At 64.3% G+C, this 18,077-nt stretch overlaps 1 protein-coding gene across 1 annotated transcript in view; it reads left to right on the top strand.

Annotated features, from left to right (window-relative positions):
- The first annotated feature begins 2,172 nt into the window (after positions 1-2,172).
- Positions 2,173-18,077, top strand: part of LOC138109200 (dedicator of cytokinesis protein 2-like) — a 45,123-nt gene continuing 29,218 nt past the window's right edge. The window contains exons 1-25 of the mRNA XM_069012275.1: positions 2,173-2,240; positions 3,759-3,842; positions 3,953-3,993; positions 4,246-4,301; positions 4,402-4,498; positions 4,588-4,736; positions 5,179-5,314; positions 5,433-5,587; positions 5,977-6,058; positions 7,025-7,160; positions 7,419-7,494; positions 7,657-7,736; positions 7,907-8,032; positions 8,118-8,242; positions 8,897-8,995; positions 9,400-9,472; positions 9,567-9,670; positions 11,602-11,791; positions 12,688-12,785; positions 12,918-13,007; positions 13,302-13,402; positions 13,570-13,704; positions 16,697-16,808; positions 17,419-17,489; positions 17,894-18,000. Of these exons, the coding sequence (XP_068868376.1) occupies positions 2,201-2,240; positions 3,759-3,842; positions 3,953-3,993; positions 4,246-4,301; positions 4,402-4,498; positions 4,588-4,736; positions 5,179-5,314; positions 5,433-5,587; positions 5,977-6,058; positions 7,025-7,160; positions 7,419-7,494; positions 7,657-7,736; positions 7,907-8,032; positions 8,118-8,242; positions 8,897-8,995; positions 9,400-9,472; positions 9,567-9,670; positions 11,602-11,791; positions 12,688-12,785; positions 12,918-13,007; positions 13,302-13,402; positions 13,570-13,704; positions 16,697-16,808; positions 17,419-17,489; positions 17,894-18,000 (2,563 nt within the window). The 5' untranslated portion in view covers positions 2,173-2,200. The remainder of the gene's footprint in view (positions 2,241-3,758; positions 3,843-3,952; positions 3,994-4,245; positions 4,302-4,401; positions 4,499-4,587; positions 4,737-5,178; positions 5,315-5,432; positions 5,588-5,976; positions 6,059-7,024; positions 7,161-7,418; positions 7,495-7,656; positions 7,737-7,906; positions 8,033-8,117; positions 8,243-8,896; positions 8,996-9,399; positions 9,473-9,566; positions 9,671-11,601; positions 11,792-12,687; positions 12,786-12,917; positions 13,008-13,301; positions 13,403-13,569; positions 13,705-16,696; positions 16,809-17,418; positions 17,490-17,893; positions 18,001-18,077) is intronic.

Genomic DNA, 18,077 nt, shown 5'->3' with positions numbered 1-18,077 from the left:
CCGGTTCCGGCCCCGGTTCCGGTTCCGGTCCCGCCGCTCACCTGCGCGCGCCACCGCGGGCCCTGCCTGGGGACACGGTCACGTGACCCGCGCGCCGTCACGTGCCCCTCCCGCGGCAGCCAATCAGCGCCCGCGCCGGGCGGGGCCCGGATGTGGCGGCGGGACGGGAGCGGACGGTCCCCGCCGGGACCCCCCGCACCCCCGGCAGCGCTCCCGGCTCCGGCCGCAGCCCCGCCCCGCCCGGTGCTCTCCGCTGCCAGCTCTGGTGTGCGGCTCCCAGCCGGGCGCGGCTGCAGTCCGAGCCCGCGCGCAGCCCCTATCGGGACGGGGCTTCCCGGTACCAGACATCTCGGTGCTGGTGCGGGGCATCCTGTACTGGATCTGGGCATCCCCGTGCGGGGCCGGGAGTACCGGAGCAGTGCATCCTATACCGGCGCATCCCGTAGCAGTGCCGGGCATCCCCATGCGGGACATCCTGTACTGCTGTCGGGTGTACCGGAGCCGGGCATCCCGTAACGGTGTCGGTCCTTCCGTACCGGAGCATCTCGTAATGGTGCTGGTCATACTGGTGCTGCGCATCCTGCTGCCGGAGCGGCGCACCCCGTACCAGCACTGGGCGTACCGTGGCCGGACATCCCGATGCCGGACATCCCGATGCCGGACATCCCGTACCGGCGCCCCGCACACGAAGCAGCGCTCTCGGCCGCGGCGGCTCCCGGCGGGACCGGCAGGTGGAGCTCCCTGACCGGCGAACGGCCCCGGCGGCCCGGGCCGGCCGGAGCTCCCGCCGGCGCCATGGGACAGAGCCGCGCACCGGGCAGCGCTGGGCGGCGGCCGAGCGGTGCCTGCTGGCCCCGGGAATGCGGGAATCAGGAACCGGGAGCCTCGGAGGCTGCGGGAAGTGCCACGCCTGCGGCTCCTGCTCTCCGAGAGCCCCGGCAGCCCCCGCACGCCGGTGCCCGTGCCACACCGGTGCCCGTGCCACATTTCCTTCTGTTCACCCCCGGTGCTGCCAGCCCCGGCGCGGGCGGGTCCGTGCAGTGGCGGGGATCTGGCGGCACATCCCGAGCTCTGCCGTGCGGTGTGGCGGCTCCGGCGGCTCCTGCAGCTCCTGCGGGTCCCGCCCTCGCACCTCGGCCCGGGTGGTGGCACCGGAGTGCCGCGGCAGGATCACTTTATGCCCGGCTTTGGCTGATCCCAAACCCACCCGGTCTCCCTCTCTTCCGGGGCTCTTCGTGCCCCATGGCTCTTCTCAGGGCCGGCTTTTGGTCAGGGGGTCTGTCCTGGGGCTGACCCGTCGGGCAGGGGGGCTACACCCAGGGGTGACCCCAGAGCAGGCTCAGGTTGCAGGGGATTTGGGAACATGCAAGAGGGTGGGAGTGCAGGGAAGGAGCCGGGTGCTGGCTCCAAGGGGCTGATGGAGAGAGACATGGTTCAATCTGTGGGAGCAGCAGTGCAGTGGCAGCAGGACTCGGGAGGGGCAGAGGGTCCAGGGCAGTGTGGCCATGAAGGGGTGTGGGCCTGGCCAAGCCCCCATCCCTGTGGAGCTACCAGTGCCGGACAGCCGAGTGTGGCTAGCAGGAGGAAGGAAGTGGCTGGTGCTGAGCCGTTGCTCCCGGTGCCGTGGTTGCGGAGGTCTGGACGGGGCACGGAGCCAGCGCTGGCACAGCTGGGCCTGGGGCACCAAGGGACAGGGATGGAGATGTGGACAAGCCAGACTCAGCCACGACGGCAGAAGCCTCATCCCGGTGGTGCCGGTTGGGAGCTCACGGCTGGCACAGGCACACGGCTCCGCGTGGCTCCTCGTGCCATGGTGTGGCTGGAGCTGCACCCACTCCATGATCCGATGTCCAGCCCCATGTCCTTCTGGCTGCGGGCTCTGGCCGTGGTGCTCAGCCAGGGAGGTCACCGTGCCACCACATGACCCACTCCAGTGACCAGAACCATCTTGCCAGTGACCCCTGAGCCCAGACTCTTGGGTGGGTGGTGTGGGGGTCCCAGGAGCTCCATCTCCACCGCGCTGCCCAGGCGCGTGGTGGTGCAGGATGGTGGGGTGGGACCCCTGTGCTCAGAGCGCGCTGAGGAAGCGGAGGTTTCACAAGCTGGGGGTACACGTGACACGGCGAGTGCAGCAGGAGGAACCACCAGTGGCCCTGCAGCGCCCCGGTCCCCGCGGCACGGCCCCGGTGCCCCGGTGGCCATGGCGCCCTGGCTGCCCATCAAGAACAAGTATGGCGTGGGTGAGTGAAAGCTGTGGGCACTGGGCCCTGTGGAGGCTCCTGCTCTCCTGGAGGGGTGTAGGGCTGGCGGGATGGGGTGTACAGGGTGAGGTGACACCCATGGTACCTCCGGCTGGGGTGGTGGCAGGTGATGGCAGCTGGGTGATGGCAGCAATGGTGCCGGGCTGGTGATACGAGGAGGGAGCCAGGTGTCCCCAGTGCTGGGTGGGCTGGTGGGTGCAGGAACAAACAGGGGGGTAGTGGAGACTGCCGGGCTGGTGACAGGAGGCTCAGGGGAGGGCACCAAGCAGGACAGGTGCCAGGAGGCTCCAGAGCTGGTGCTGGTGTGGGTGGGAAGCACTGGGGCACAGCACTGGGTGGAGGCTTGGCTCCCCTCCAGGCTGTGGGTTTGGGCTCAGCTCGGCTGCTGAGGCTCTGGAGGAGCCTTGAGACACCCCAATAATTTGCCTCGGGTTCCAGCTGGGGCTTTGCAGCTGCCTCGGTGTTGGTGATGGCAAAGCCCTGGGCACCCCCATTCCTTGCAGCACCCCCAGCTTGGGCTCCCCGTGCCCTGTACCAGCCGTGGGCATCCCCACTCCCTGCAGCACCATCAGCTTGTGCTGGCTCTGGCAGCCCTGTGCCTCTTCCCGTTTCTTGTGGGGCCGTTTCCTGCACCCTTCCCTTGCACTGTCTGCAGTGCTGGAGCAAGGGCTGAGCTTCTGCAGGGTCCTGGGCAGCACCTGAGTGAGGGCTGAGTTACTGCTGGTCCCAGCTGGCTCAGGGTCCTCGTGGGGAGTGCAGAGTGATGGGAGGGGTCCCGTGGGACCTCGGGGCTCCCAGTGCCCCAAGGTGTGAGGGTCAGCGTGAGGGGTCCCGATGAGCCATGTGGGTCTAGGGGTGCTGCAGTATGAGCTGGCCCTGGCTGGGACTCAGGCTGGGCACCGGCAGGGTCCTAGCAGGGACCCCCGTATGCAGGGATACTGTCCCCCAGTCTGGGGGCCAAACCGGGGCTGCCTGCCCCAGAGCTGTCCCTGGGGCCAGAAGTAGCAACAGGGACAACCACAGCGCTGCTGGGCAGGAAGTGGCTGGCCACCGGAGAGCTCCTGTCCCCACCGCCCCCCTCCCCTGCCACCAGCTCCACTGTCCCCAGACAGACCTGTCCCTGAGCCACCAGCCCTGGGCAGGGGCTCAGCTGGCACTTGCCTCCCCACACTTGCTTGTGCCAGGAGTAGGACCATCAGCACCCAGAGTGTGGGTGGCAGGCACGGGGGTCCCATAGGAGACCCCTGAGGGCTGGGGAGAGGGCTGGTGGCTTCTGTTGTGCCCCCAGCCCTGTACAGGCTCTTCTGGGGTGTGAGGTCGAGGTGCTTGGGGGTCTCACGCTGTTTGTGGGGCTGGGAGTCTGCCCCATCTCTCGGGGCTGAATGGGGCCTGCTGGGGTGCTGTGGGGGGCTGGCTGTGGGGTGCAGGTGCACAGGGCCTGGGGCCTGGTGAGGGGCTCTGGGCAGGGATCCCAGCTCCCAGCCCCTCTCCCCGCAGCCGTGTGGAACTTCCCGCGCACCAAGGAGCATCACCTCCCGCTGCAGATTGGGGAGATGGTGCACATCCTGCAGGCCTCCGAGGGTAAGGGGGATCCCCGGGTGCACCCCAGCATGGGTTCCTGCACCCTCCTTTGTCCCTGCAGTGGGGGCCAGGACCCCCAGCCTGGCTGATGATGTCCCCTCCCCTCGCAGGCTGGTACTGCGGGTACTCGCTCCGGAACAGGGCTGCCCAGGTAGGTGAGGGGGTGCCAGGGTGCTGGAGGCAGGCGGGGCACTGCTGGTGGCTTTCCCTGTCCCTGCTGGGTGTCTGGGGGGGGTACAGGGGGGCATGGACAGCGGCTTGCTCTGTCCCCGGGGGGATGTTTGGGTTCAGGGGTGCAGGGGGCGTGGCAGGCTGGGCACCCTGTGGCATTGGGAGCCCCCAGCCGTGCCCCCCCGAGGGACGTCTCCCAGCACGGGGGTGCTGATGACTCTGGTTCCCCCAGGGCATCTTCCCGGCCTCGCTGATCCGGCTCAAGGGCGCCGTGGTGGAGCAGCAGGGGTAGGTCCGGGGCACGGGCAGGGGTGGTGGGCTCCACCTTCTGCCCTGTGCGGGGTCCCTTTGGAGCCGGGATCTCCAGGGGTCCCTGTGCCTCTCCCAGGACAGAGGAGAGCGTGGCGCCCGCCGAGATGCCCATGGTGCAGGAGATCACCACCACGCTGCGGGAGTGGGCCACCATCTGGAAGCAGCTCTATGTGGTGAGGGACGGGGGTTTGGGGGTCCGGGGGATCTGGAAGCATGGTGGGGGATACCTGGTGACCCCAGTGACCCTCTGGTGCTGCCACAGGCCGGGCAGACGGAGCGGTACGGGCAGGTGAAGCGGATGATGCAGGAGCTGATGGAGCAGCGCTCGCAGCTGCTCTCAGGGACGCTGCCCAAGGACCAGCTCCTGCGGCTCAGGAAGGAGGTGACCGGCAAGATGGACTACGGCAACAAGTGAGGGCGGGAATGGGGCACAGGGACCCCAAATCCGCCCCTGGCACAGGCAGTGCAGTGCTCAGGGCTGCTGCCTGACAGCCTGTCTGGGTGTGCCTGTGTCCCCATCATCCCAGTTGCGTGTCCCTGGGGCACCCAGTGTCCCTGCTGTTCTGGCTGGCTGTCCCTGTGTCCCCATCATCCCAGCTGGCTGTCCCGTGATGGCTGGGGACAGTAAATGTGCCACCGGGTGCACAAAGCCACCTGGCCAAGGGCTATGGCTGACGAGCCGTGGCTGGGACAGGAGTGTCCCTGGTGCTGCCCGGCTCCTGTCCGCTTTCCCAGTCGGATCTGTCCTGCCCCCTCAGACCCTGTGCAAGGACAAGTGAGTCCTGGTGGGACACACAGACCCGTGTGGGACCCCCTGCCCCGGTCCTTCCTCACCCCATCCCGCCCCCTGCAGGATCCTCGCGCTGGACTTGGTGGTGCGGGATGAGGACGAGAACATCCTGGACCCCGACAGGACGAGCGTCATCAGCCTCTTCCAGGCGCACAGGAGGGCGGCGCAGACCCTCACGCAGCGCATCCAGGAGGAGACGGTGAGGCCGCTGCTGGCCCTGCACCCTGGCCGTGTCATGCCCAGAGCCTGATGCCCCCCATGCCAGGGGCTGTGCCCAGGGCTGAGCCACCTTGTGCCCCCCACCTCGTGCCCCCCAGAGCCCGCAGCAGAGAGCACCAGGCCACGGCACCCACGGCGCCACTTCGCCCTCCCACAACCTCTACCTCTGCGTCCGCAACTTCGTCTGCCACATCGGGGAGGAGGCGCAGCTCTTCATGGCCCTGTACGACCCCGGCGAGCAGCGCATCATCAGGTGGGGTCCCGGGGCGCAGGACAGACCCCTGCCCCTGCTGTGCCGGGTTCTTGTCCCGCTGCTCGCTGTGGCATCCCCCATCCTGCCCAGCCCAGCAGGACCCAGTGGGTGTCGCAGGGGGAAGGGGCACGTTCCTTCCCAAAGAGCTTCTCCAGAGCGGGAGGGTTCGTTGTGGCGTGCCAGCCATGCAGCCGTGTCCCATGGGACAGCCCGTGGCTCGTCCTGCCCCAGGAACTGGTGAGGTGACCAGTGGGGTGACTGGGGACAGCCAGGCTGGGCCGGCCCTGTTCCGTGACTGGGCACACTGGTGGGCTGAAGGGTCTGTGCGGTGGGAGCTGGCAGGGACTCTGCCATCCCGGTGCCCACCTCAGCCATCACCCGCCTCACAGCGAGAACTACGTGATCCGCTGGGCCAGCACCGGGGTCCCGCAGGACATCGAGCTGCTCAACAACCTCAAGGTCGTGTTCACGGTGAGCGCAGACCTCGGGGGAGCCGCGCTGCTGCCGCCCGCCGCCCCCTCCTGCAGAGCTGCCCCACCCGCAGCATTTCGGGACCCCTGTGTCCCCTCGCGAGCAGCCGAACCCCCTCCAGTTCCCCTGCTCGCGTACCCCCAGCCTCTTCGCAGACCCCTGCCCTGGCGCCGGGACGTGCCGGGCGCTGCCTCTCGGGGTCCGCTCCCGGTGCTGGGGGTCTCGGGATCCCCTCCCGGTGCTGGGGGTCTCGGGATCCCCTCCCGGTGCTGGGGGTCTCGGGGTCCGCTCCCGGTGCTGGGGGTCTCGGGGTGCCCCGTCCCCCTGCCCATCCCTCGCCCGTCGGCACCCGCTGACTCAGCGCTTTGGCTGCAGCGCAGCGCTGACCCCCGGGACGGCGCGGAGCCATCGATATGCAAATGAGTCGGGAAAATCAATGTTTATGAGCAGCATCAGCACTTCGGCCCCGCTGCCTCCCCCCGGCTCTTGCCCATCTCCGCCCCCTGCTCTGCTCGCTGCTGTTGTCCCCGCGTGTCCCCACGCGCTGTGGCGTGTCCCTGTCCCTTCCCCTCAGCGCCTCTGGAAGGTTTTGGCGCAGGAGCAGCACCCGCGGGACACGGTCCTCTCCTCAGTGTCCCCGGAGCTGGGGTACAGGGCCACCCTGCCATCCTTACACCGTGCCAGGTTGTCCCCTGCTCGCCGGGCTGCCTGGCCTGGGGTGACCTGTGGGGCCATCGAACCCAGCATTGTCCCCATTCCTGGGCTTTGGGACTCGTGGGGTGCACAGAATCCCCCAGGGCAGCGGGGGCTGTGTGTCCACTGTCCCCACAGGGACAGGACCCATGGAAGGAAGCTCTGTGCCCACTGGTTTCCCCTGCACAGCCCTGGGCACTCCGTGGTCACCTGGTGCTGGCACTGGCACGTCCCCTGCGGTGCTGCCAGGGTCACACAGCCCCTGTCCCCCAGGACCTGGGCAGCACGGACCTGAAGCGGGAGCGGCTGTTCCTGGTGTGCCAGATCATCCGTGTGGGGCGCATGGACCTGCGGGACAGCCACAGCCGCAAGCTCAGCACGGGCCTGCGCCGGCCCTTCGGCATCTCAGGTGGGGGTGGGCTCCATGGAGACCCCCAGGAACGCCCGTGCCACCACCCTGTCACCTCCCCCCAGCCACCACACCAGGCTCTGTGATGTGCCTGGGATGCTCCCACTGTCCCCTTTCCCTGCCTGCAGACCCCAACCCTCTGCATGGCTGCCCCCGCAAGCCCCTCTGCCTTCACCTCCCCCCACGGTCCTGTTCTGGGTGTGGATCACTGGCTGGGGGTGCCACCCCTGCCACGGTGCCACCTCTGTGTCCTTGCAGTGATGGACATCACCGACATCACCAAGGGCACGTGTGACAGCGACGAGGACAAGCAGCACTTCATCCCCGTCCACCTGTGAGCCCCAAGGGCAGGGGGAGTGCTGGGGGGTGGTGCTGGGGGGGCAGTGGGCAGGGAGCAGCACTCCAGGGCCTGGCTGGCACAGGGACACCGGCTGCGAGGGCACAAGAGGTGCAAGGATCAAAGAAAAGGTTTTTCCCCTAAATGTGGCTTTTCCAGGGCGGCTGCTGATGGCGATTTCCTTCACAATATGATCCGGAAGGCGGTGGAGGGGAAGGACATCAACCACAAGGGACAAGGTAGAGACCCCGTGTCCCCTGTGCCCATCCCGTGCCATGAGACTCCTCCCCGGGCCATCTGTCATGTGGGGCAGCCCCCGCAGGGTCGAGGACTTGCTGTGGTCTGTGGTGGCCCTGGATCCCCCCAGCTCTTGCTGTCACCCCTTGAAAAATCACTGTGGTCCCCACAGGGCTCTGGGTGTCCCTGAAGATGCTGTGGGGAGACCTGAGCCAGGTGAGGAAGGACCACCCGCACCTGGTGGACCGCAGCACGGCGGTGGCTCGCAAGCTGGGCTACCCGGAGGTCATCATGCCAGGCAAGTGTTGGAGGGGACAATCCTGGGGGTCCCTGGGGGTGCCAGCACAGTGCCAGGACCTGGCTGATGGGGCTGTCCCCCCCAGGTGATGTCAGGAACGACATCTACCTGACGCTGGTGCAGGGCGAGTTCGACAAGGGCAACAAGAAGACGCAGAAGAACGTGGAGGTGACTGTGTGTGTCTGTGACGAGGCAGGAAATGTGGTGCAGGTACGGCAGGTGTCCCCCATGTCACCTCACCTTGGGTATTGCAGGTGTCCCCTGTGTCACCCCACCTCGGGCAGAGCCAGCAGCTCCAGTAGCAAAATCAGCTGGACGAGCCTCTTTGGCCACTGGAGCCTCTTTGGCCACTGGAGCCCCTGGAGCAGCCTGGAATAGAGATCTGAGAATAGAATAAAAATATGGGAAAATGCTGTGAAGGGATAGAGAGAAAATCGTCCTCCCTTGAGAGCAGCCAGAACTCCTGGCCACCTCCCAGGACAGGCAGGAGGGGAAGGAGCTGGAGGCTGGCAGGAGGGCAGGGAGGGGTCAGACCCAAGTGTCACCTCCCCAGGCTGGCTCTTGCCTCTCCGTAGGTGTTCTCACATCAGTCCTTACCTGGCTCCTGAGGAACGGGCTGGAATTGCTGAGGGTCCAGCTGGGCAGGTCCAGGGATGCATCCTCCATCTGCATCCACAGGGCCAAGCCCTGGCATGCCCTGGGAGGGTCATGTGTCCCTTCAGAGGTGGCACCAGGCCTGGACGAGGTGGTGGGGATGGCGTTTAGGGAGGTGTGGGCAGGAGTGGCTCAGGGGGTGGCTCAGATGGGAATTCTCCCTCCCAGCAAGGTGATTTGGGCTGATCTCAAGGTATCTCCTCTTGGCAGAACGTGATCCACGCAGGAGCAGGGGACAGCCCTACCAGCCATTACTGCTCTGTTGTCTACTACCAGCAGCGGCACCAGCGCTGGATGGAGACCCTGAAGGTCTGGGCAGCTCCAGGGTGTGGGGCTGGGGTGGGCTGGGGCTGCAGCCCCCCCCAGGCTGTGGCACTCATTCCTCCTGCACCGCAGGACCCTGCTGCTGCAGAGGGTCCCCATCGGAGCTGGCTTTTTGGGTGGCAGTCCTTGGTCCCTTCTCAGGGACGATGGAGGTGCTGCCAGTGTCACAGCTGGATGGACACCCAGGATGACCAGCACTGGGAAGGGTGGTCCTGGGAATGGCCACTGCAGCCCTGTCCAGCCCCCGCTGGTTGACTGGGAAGGGTGTGGGGTTGGTTTGCAGTACTGGACGGTCCAGCACAGCCCTTGTCCGGGCACAGAGGGACATTGCCCAGGTAGGGGCTCAGCCCATGCCCCCTGCCCTCACCTTGGCACACATTCCCACCCAGATTGCCGTTCCCATCGAGGATGTCCACAGGACCCACCTGAGGTTCACCTTCCGCCATCGCTCCTCCAGCGACTGTGAGTGTCCCTTGCTCCAGGCCTTCCTCCCAGCACTGCCTCTCCCTGCCTGCTGTGTCCCCGGTCCCCTGTGACCCTTGTGTGTCCCCTCCAGCCAAGGACCGGAGCGAGCGGATTTTCTCCATGGCCTTTGTGAGGCTGATGTGCCCCGATGGCACCACGCTGCGGGATGGGGAGCACGACCTGGTGCTGTACAAGGTATGGGGGGACCACAGAGCCCCCTGAAGTGGGGGGGCTGTGGGGCAGCAGCACTTCTGGGGCCAGGGTCCCAGTCCCTGCCTGAGCCACCGTGCCGGTGGCACGTACCCAAAGTCCCTGAGGGTTTGCAGTGCCTCCCTGCCGTTCCCGTGTCCTTGGTGGCGAGGGCTCCCCGCACACAATGTCTCCAATCCCTGTGCTGCTCCCTTGGAACGACAAGTTTTGTTTGGGAAAAGGTGATTTAAGCGTTTGTGACGGGGAGGGAACGTCCCCGTGGTGTGGCTGCGCTTCACCCGATTTCACCAGCGCTGGCACTGCTCGGGTTTGCTCCGGGAGAGTGGAGGGAAAATCACTGCTCATTTGGGAAAAACGAGCACGAGCTGGTCCCCGCTGCCAGGGCGAGCTCAGGGCCCTTCCCTGTGTGTTGGCACCTTCCTGGGGTCCCTGCCCGGCCATGGAGCTCCAGTGTCCCTGGGGGTGACCTGCCCCTCCCTGCCCCTGGGCTGCTGCATGGGAGTGTTCTCTGATTTTGGCAACGTGACCACAGTTTCTCCAGGCCGAGCCACGTCCCTGCCAGAGTCCTGCCTTTCTTAGGGATGAGCCGGCCTGCTCCCGCCTGCTGTGGCTGCCCAGGACAGGGACAGACCGCGCTGTTCCTCCCCGAGGCTCCTGCACATTTGGAATCCTTACTGCGTGCCTCCTCCCCACTTTATTTTTGGGCAAGAGACCCAAATTCTTTAACTGCTGCCGTGGCCCTCGGCGCTGGCTCTGATCCCTGGCTCTCTGGGGATTGTCCCCTCCACAGCAGGAGCTTTGGGCACCTTTGGGATGTGCCAGTGCTGGCTGTGGCAGTGAGATCAAACCTCCCACACCTCCCTCCTGGGTCCCTGTTCCCCTCTGAGGGCTGTCCCTGCCCTCCTGAACCACCACGTCCTGCCCTGCTCCATCCTCTCCCTGGCTGACTCCGGCTTTTCCCGGCAGACACCGAGGGCTGGATTCTGGGAGTCAGAAGCTATTTCATCTTTTTATCTCTGCTTGCCAGAGGAATGTGAGTGATGGGCTTTTAGCTGCTCAGACCTCTTGATCTCCAGCCACTCTGAATTCCAGCCGGTTTTCCCTGCGCAGGCTCAGCCCTGGGAAGGAGCACAGGGCTCCTGTGTGTTGTCTGTGTCCTAGGGGGAAAAAGCCAACAGCAAACAGCTCTGTCACCTCCATCCGACCTTCAGCATGAGGGGTTTCACCCTGCGAGGCTGCAGGCAGGGAAGGATGCACGTCTGTGAGTTGCAGCCGGGCCGGGTGGCTCTGGTCATCCCCCATGTGCCAGGCTGGCCAGCGAGCAGGGAAGGGTCATTCAGAGTCACCCCAGTGAGTCCTCCTGGGTGGAACATCAATAAAATTTTCAGCCTAGAGTAGAGGACACAGAAATAGGCTGGTTTGTGGCTGTGGAGGCCCTGGCATGCCCATACAGGTGGGAGATGTAGGGTGACAGTGATGCTGTGGGACCAACTGTGCTGGACAGCGGGGTGGTGTCCCACTCCACGTCACTGTCCTGGCGCGTGCCGGTGTCCCACTGCGTGTCCATCCCTGCAGCAGTGCTCAGGTGTGTTTCATTTCCAGCCTCAGACTCCTCTTTATCATTCTTCTCCTGCCTGTTCCCCTGTCCCCCCTGTGTGACACGGGCTGGGATTCAGTGTCCCTCCCAGCCGATTGTCCCGCTGAGCGGGGTCCCTGTGGATCCCCTCAGGGAGCAGCTTTGTGGGATCAATGTGAGGGAGCCAATGGCTCCCAGGAGCCAGAGGGTACTAGGGATGGGATGAGGGTGCTGTACGGTGGGAGCCACCAGCCATGGGGTCAGAACTGAGCCTCTGGGCCACACAGGGGCCAGCCCTGTCCCCTGGGGCTCCAGGTGTGACCTGTGCTGTGCCCTGCAGGGTGACAGCAAGAAGCTGGAGGACGCCAGCGCGTACCTGTCCCTGCCCTCAGAGCGGAACCTGTCGGAGTCGAAGCTCCTCTCCGGCTCCTCCTTCCGCGTGAGCGGGGCCACCTCTGGTTTAGCCGTGTCCACCCGGGACAGCTTCCAAATCTCCACGCTCGTCTGCTCCACCAAGCTGACCCAGAATGGTGAGTCCTGGTTCCCCACGGTGGGGGAGGCGGGGCTGTGTCCCCTCCCCCGTGATGTTCCCACCCGCTGGACCACACTTTTCCTGATGTTTGGCTCTCCAGTGTCCATCACACTGGGACAGCGAGCTGAAAACAGTGGGAATTGAGTGCTCAGTTACTGTTTGGCCGTGGTCAGAATGGCCGAGGCTGTTCCTGAGGGGATCAGCTCGATCTGGGGACTTTGGGGGGCTGCCATCCTCTGGAGAGGAGCAGCAGCGAGTGGAATTCCCACTTGAATGTGGCTGCTGGAGGCTCCATGACCTTCCTTTGAAATTGGGGTGGGAATTGGGGCTCTCTGGTTTGACCCCCGTTCCTGGGTTAGCTCAGGGGAGCTTCCAGCCCTGGGCTGCTCTGCACAGGTCAGGGCAGCCGAGAACATTCGTTCCCCCTTGGTGCAGACACATTTCCCCCTTGGCCAGGGGAAGGGCCCATGGGAATGCCAGGCTCTCCTCCCACCTTCTGCAAGGCCAGAGGATGGGTATGGCTCATCCAGCTCTGGCCTTAAGTGCAGGGGGCTCAGGGGACACGGCCTGGTGGTGTGGGGATGTGACACACGGTGACACGTGGCTGCAGGGTCCAGGGCACTGTGGTTCAGTGCAGAGGGGTCGGGGATGAGGCTGCTCCATTAATTCCCTTCCTGCAGCAGAATTTCATCTCCCACAGCCACGACCTATTTAAAGTTTGTGCTTTATGGCCCTGATATCAGGGGATTTCAGCACTGAGCAGTGGTTGTGTGGAGGGTTCAGGGGGTCCCGGCTGCCCTGGGCAGTGAGGGTGGGATGAGGAGCCAGGGGACAGTAACATGGGGCTCTGGCAGTGAGTGAAGTGGTCAGTGCTGTTCCACTCCTCCTGCCCAGTGAACCTGCTGGGGCTGCTGAAGTGGCGCTCCAAGCCCAGCCTGCTCTCGGGGAACCTCCAGAAGCTGATGCACGTGGATGGAGGGGAGGTCATCAAGGTACAGCTGGGATTTGCTCCCCCACCTCCCTCCCTGCTTCCTGCACCCATGGGACCCCCATGCCCAGAGCTGGGTCTTGGGCGATGCTGGGGTCAGCACTTGAGCCTTCACAGGCCCCATGTCCCCCCCCAGTTCCTCCAGGACACGCTGGATGCCCTGTTCTCCATCATGATGGAACACTCGGAGACAGATGTCTATGACACCCTTGTGTTTGACGCCCTGGTGAGCAGGACCTGCGTGGGCCTGAGCCCCCTCCCCAGTGCAGGGTGGGCAATGATTGGACTGGGGCGATGGGGCTCACTGCTCTGAGTGACCCAGCACAGGGCAGGGCTGCGTTCTGAGGGACACTGTCCCTCTGGGGGACAATCCCAGCAGGATTCAAAGGTGTTTCTCGCACACTAAGACAAGAGTGACCCCAGCGATGGGACCAGGGCAGGGTGGGGGTCAGGGTGGCTGTTGCTGTCCCCAGGCTTCCCCCTGCCCACGCCAAGCCATGCCCCTGCCCGCTGCCCCCAGGTTTTCATCGTGGGGCTAGTGGCCGACAGAAAGTTCCAGCATTTCAACACGGTCCTGGAGGCCTACATCCGCCAGCACTTCAGCGCCACGCTCGCCTACAAGTGCGTTCCTGGGGGCTGTGCCACGGGGAGGGACGGGCTGGGACAGCTGGAACGGGAGAAATGGGGCTGAGACAGTGGGGACAGGGAGGGATGGGGCTGGAATGCTGGGAGCACCAGTGGGAACTGAGCCATGGCCGATCCCTGGCCACGGATATCCCACCCCGCAGGAAGCTGCTGTCGGTGCTGACGCAGTACGTGGAGCAGGCGGGCCGGGGGGAGCCCTGCGAGCCCCTCCCGCGCACCTTCAAGGCCCTGGAGTACATCTTCAAGTTCATCGTCCGCTCCCGGCGCCTCTTCGCCCAGTAAGTGCTGGCACTGGCTCCCAGTGCTCCCAGTGCTGGTTCCTGGCCGTGGGCTCTGTGGGAGGGAGGTCCCGTGGGGGTCCCTGCGCAGTGGGAGCGGTGTCAGTGCCAACCATCGGTCCCAGGGTTGTGGCAGTGGCAGCCCGACCCACCTGGTGCTGGCTGCTGTGACAGCCAGGGTGGCACCTACCACTCCTGGCCATGCTGTGGTGTTGGCTGGTCCCCGGGCAGGCTCCTCCATCGCTGTGAATCCTCTCCATGAGGATTCTAGCAATTTTCAGCTTCATGCCATCCTCTGGATGCTGCTGGACAATGGTGGTCCACTGTGGGGGTGGGAAGTGCTGTCCACCCCAGGGTGGGAGAGCTCAAATTGCTCTCAGCCACCCCAAATGCCCCACAGTGACCTCTACCCCACCCCTCCCGACGGGGGTTTCCAATGTGCTCTTAAAATCCTCCCACAATGGAGATGGCAAAATGTCCCGAGCTTCTGTGCCCCTGCGTGGCTGGCACTGTGCTGGGAAAGTTTCCTGGAGCCCAGTTAGGGTCAGTGGGAGGTGTCCCTGCCCACAGCAGCAGGGTGAAGCTGGAGGGCCAAACCCTGCTGTGATCCTGTGACGAGCAGAGCGAGGGGCTGGGAGCCTCCACGGCTCAAAGGTCAAAGCACCCCCAGGCACCTCCAGAGTCCCCACAGGACCTTGTTTCACTTGTTCCCGGTGGCCATGGGGTTCACATCCCATTCTGGGTGATGGGACAAACAACCCTCCCTCTGGGCCGGCGTGGGAGAGGAAGAAATCAGAAATCAGAAATCAGAACATGACCATCGGTGTTACCAGAAAAAGCCGGTGACGTTCCTCTTTCGTTCCACGTACGCAGCACTGAAAGCTGAAGTGTCCTGAGGGAACAATGGGCAGTGAGGGGCCCCACACACGGTGGGCAGCAAGGGACCCCCACACGCACACTGCAAGGGCATGGGGTGGGCACTGGCTGGCATCGAAAGCAGCGGGATCACCCCATTCCCAGGCGCCGTGGTTCGGCAGGCGGCTGTTTTTGGGGGAATGAGGGCTTTGCCTCTTCCACCCCAAGACCAGGATGTGTCGGGGTCCCTGTGGGTGCTCCCACTGGCAGTGAGGAGCTGGGTTGGTGTCCCTGTGCCCCCAGGGACCGTCACACCTCACTTTGCCCCGCTCTGTCTTAACCGTACCATTTGAGCTGTGTCTGTCCTTGCCACTTCCATCATTTCCCAGTGTCCCATCCATGGCTCCGGGATGCTCCAGAGCTCTGGGGTGCTCCACAACATCACACCCAGCACCTGTCTCTCCCTCCTGTATGAGGACACGGAGCAGATTCCCAGCTCACAGCGCTCCTGGCAGGAGAAATTAATTACGCAGCGCGTTTGCAAACAGCCCCGCGAATGAGTTTGCCTGGAACAGAGACATCCCCGAGGACATTTAGCGATTTTATACAGCTTCCCTTTATCTCAGCAATCTCAACATGCAATAACACGGGCTCCTCAGATCCTCTAAGTGCTCTGAACGTGCTGCAATTTGTACAGGCTGTAATCGACAGGAATTGGGTTGTAATTAGAGTCAGTTGCGGCAGATTGCCGGCTCTGGGATTGCCTGTGCTGCCGCTGGAGCCGGGCAAGCGCCGCCTGCAGCTCCTGCGAGAAGCCCAGGTTGCTGCAGGGATGATTGAGGGCATCATCCTCCACCTTGGGACACCCTGTGTCCCCTCAAGGCCTCCCCAGCACCCCAGTGGCACCGTGGTGATGTCTCTCCCTCGCTACTTCCTCCCTGCTGGTTCCTCTGGCTGCTTCTGCTTTTTTACCATCACCGAGGGCGGCAAAACTTTCCCTGCCAGCGTTCCTGGGGCTCACCCCGTGTGGGGGTCTGCTCTGCTGTCATCTGGGGGGGCTGGGGTCACCCCCTCACAGCCACCTGCAGCATTGCAGCTCGTGGTCCCCTTGCCTGGCCTCACACAGACCCCTGGTTCCTGCAGCTGGACCCCCCTCCAGCAATGCCCATGGCTTCTGCCAGTCCTGCTTGGCCCCTCTCTTGTCCCCCAGTGCCACTGCAAGGGCTGGCAACTTACCCTCCACCTCTAACCAGTCACTGGTTCTACCAGGGACCCCACAGCTGCTGATTGTCCCCCCAGACCCCTGCCATGGGGACATTGCTGGGGTGCCCAAAGGCCATCACAGCTGCTCATCATGGCTCCCACCATGGTCTGGGCTGCAGGGGATCCTGGGCAGGGCATCCCTTCCCAGGAAAAAGAACATCCCTTCCTGGGAACCACGGGACCCTTCCCGAATGAATTGTGATCAGGGTGGGTTTGTCACAGTCCATGTGGATTTCCAGGCCAGGTTGGACAGGGCTTGGAGCAACCCATGGCAGGGGGTGGGACTGGAGGAGCTTCGAGGTCCCTCCCAGCCCAAACCAGTCCATAATTCCAGGATTTCCTTACATAGCTGGTGGCTGGATGATTTTTTCTGAGGTTATTCCCTCATCACCTCAAAAATGGCCCGTTGCAGTGACTTTATTTCTGTGACCACACCTCAGCTTTGCAGTTTTCCAGGGGCTGTGAACATCCCAAGGCTAAAATTCCCTCATTTGGTTTGCTCTGGTCCAGCTGCTGAGGGTGGGGCTGGAGGGCTCAGGATGTTCTTGCTCAAGTGGGACGGTGCTGAACTGCTCTGAGAGGCGTTTGGGCTGTGGAATCATGGAAAAGAGGCTTTTTTTTAAAAAAGAAGGGTTTTTGTGAGTGGATCTGTGGACATGGTGGGGCAGTGGCTGCGCCAAGGCTGTGGCCGTGCCAGGGTTGTGATAGTGCCAGGGTGCACCACTAGATCCAGCCATTCATAGATCCAAACATTCATGGACCAGTGTCATTAATTGGGATGGCAAGTGACCCCGGAGCAGAGGCTTGTGGTGCTGGGGAAGGTGTGTGGCATGGTGGCAGCATGGTGACAGCACAGTGACCTCGGCCGTTGCAGGCTCTACGAGGGGAAGGAGGTGGCCGAGTTCCAGTGCTCCCTGCAGCGGTTCTTCCTCGCCCTGAACCAGCTGATGGAGTCCCCGCTGGAGGGTCCCACGCTGCTCTCCCAGGTAGGGCACAGGGCGGTGCTGGGAGGGCTCAGCTCTGGTGTGTGGTGGGAGGGAGGGTGCCCAGGCCGGGCACTGGCTGTCCCCGTGCTGGGGTGACACCATTTGTCCCCGCGCTGGGGTGACATTGCCTGCACCCATGCCACGGTGACACTGTGTTGGTTTTGGGGTGACACTGTCCATCCTGTGTGTACACCTCCCCCATGGTGTCAGACAGAGCTGCCAGCCCATGCACTGCCCCTTGCTGTCCCTGGGGACCCCCCTTGTGCACCCCGAGACCCCAGACCACAAAGCCCCTCACTGCACTGTGGCTGTGGCGTTGGGTCAGCAGCTCGGTGGCACCGGGCAGACGCTGCCCTGGCTACCCGTGTGCTGAAGTCTGCAGAGGGAAATCTGGGGAGGGTTCCTGGGGGTTGTGCCCATCCTGGAGCTGGCCTGGCTGCGTTCCCTGCATCCGGGACCAGGCTGGCATGGGGAGCTGGGGAAGCAGAGCTGCTGCAGGCTGGATGGGTCTGGGATGGGGCTACGGTCTGCACCCACGGTGTCCCAGATGGAGGGAGGCTCCAGAGGGTGCTGGACCCTGTCTGAAGGCAGCTCTCCGGTGTCTCTGCAGGGAGCAGCCCTGAAGTACCTGCCCTCCATCCTCGAGGACGTGTTTGGGATCTTTGACTCCTCTGCGCTGGGGTAGGGTCCCTGTCCCCCCACCAACCCCAGCCCCGTGTCACACTCAGCACCTGCCACAGCCACCTCTGTCCTTGCATCCAGCCCAGAGCCGAGGGCGAGAGCAGGCAGGGGGGTCTGGAATCACCTCCTGATCCCCTTCCCAGTGCAAAAATGGGAGAGTTCTGCTCCATTTTAGCAGCTGCCTGTGCTTGGGCATGGGCTGAGCCTGGGAACCCTCAGCCCCAGCTGGGCTCATTTTGGGAATTCAGGTGGGGTTTGTCTGCTGAATGTCTGTGGTGGGCACGGCTGCCCTGTGGAACCATCCTGCCCCACACGGCTCTGCCCCATCGAGGGGGTCCCCCCACCCTGCAGCCCCATCCTGACCAAACCCAGAGCTCCTGGGTTAACTCCTCTCCTGATGGCAGGGCCGTACTGCGGGACTTTGTGGGGAACCTGCTGCCCCAGCGCCTGCTGAAGCAGAAGCTGCAGTCCCTGACTCACATCGCCAGCAGCAAAGCCTTCCAGTCCCATGGTGAGAGGGGACATGGGGCGTCCTGATGGCACTGACCTCGCTGAGCTCACCCAGGGGCCACGGCACAGGATGGGGAT

This window comes from Aphelocoma coerulescens, chromosome 4 (assembly GCF_041296385.1).
Source record: "Aphelocoma coerulescens isolate FSJ_1873_10779 chromosome 4, UR_Acoe_1.0, whole genome shotgun sequence".
In the NCBI taxonomy this organism is placed as follows: Eukaryota; Metazoa; Chordata; class Aves; order Passeriformes; family Corvidae; genus Aphelocoma; species Aphelocoma coerulescens.
This window is presented reverse-complemented; position numbering and strand designations above follow the sequence as displayed.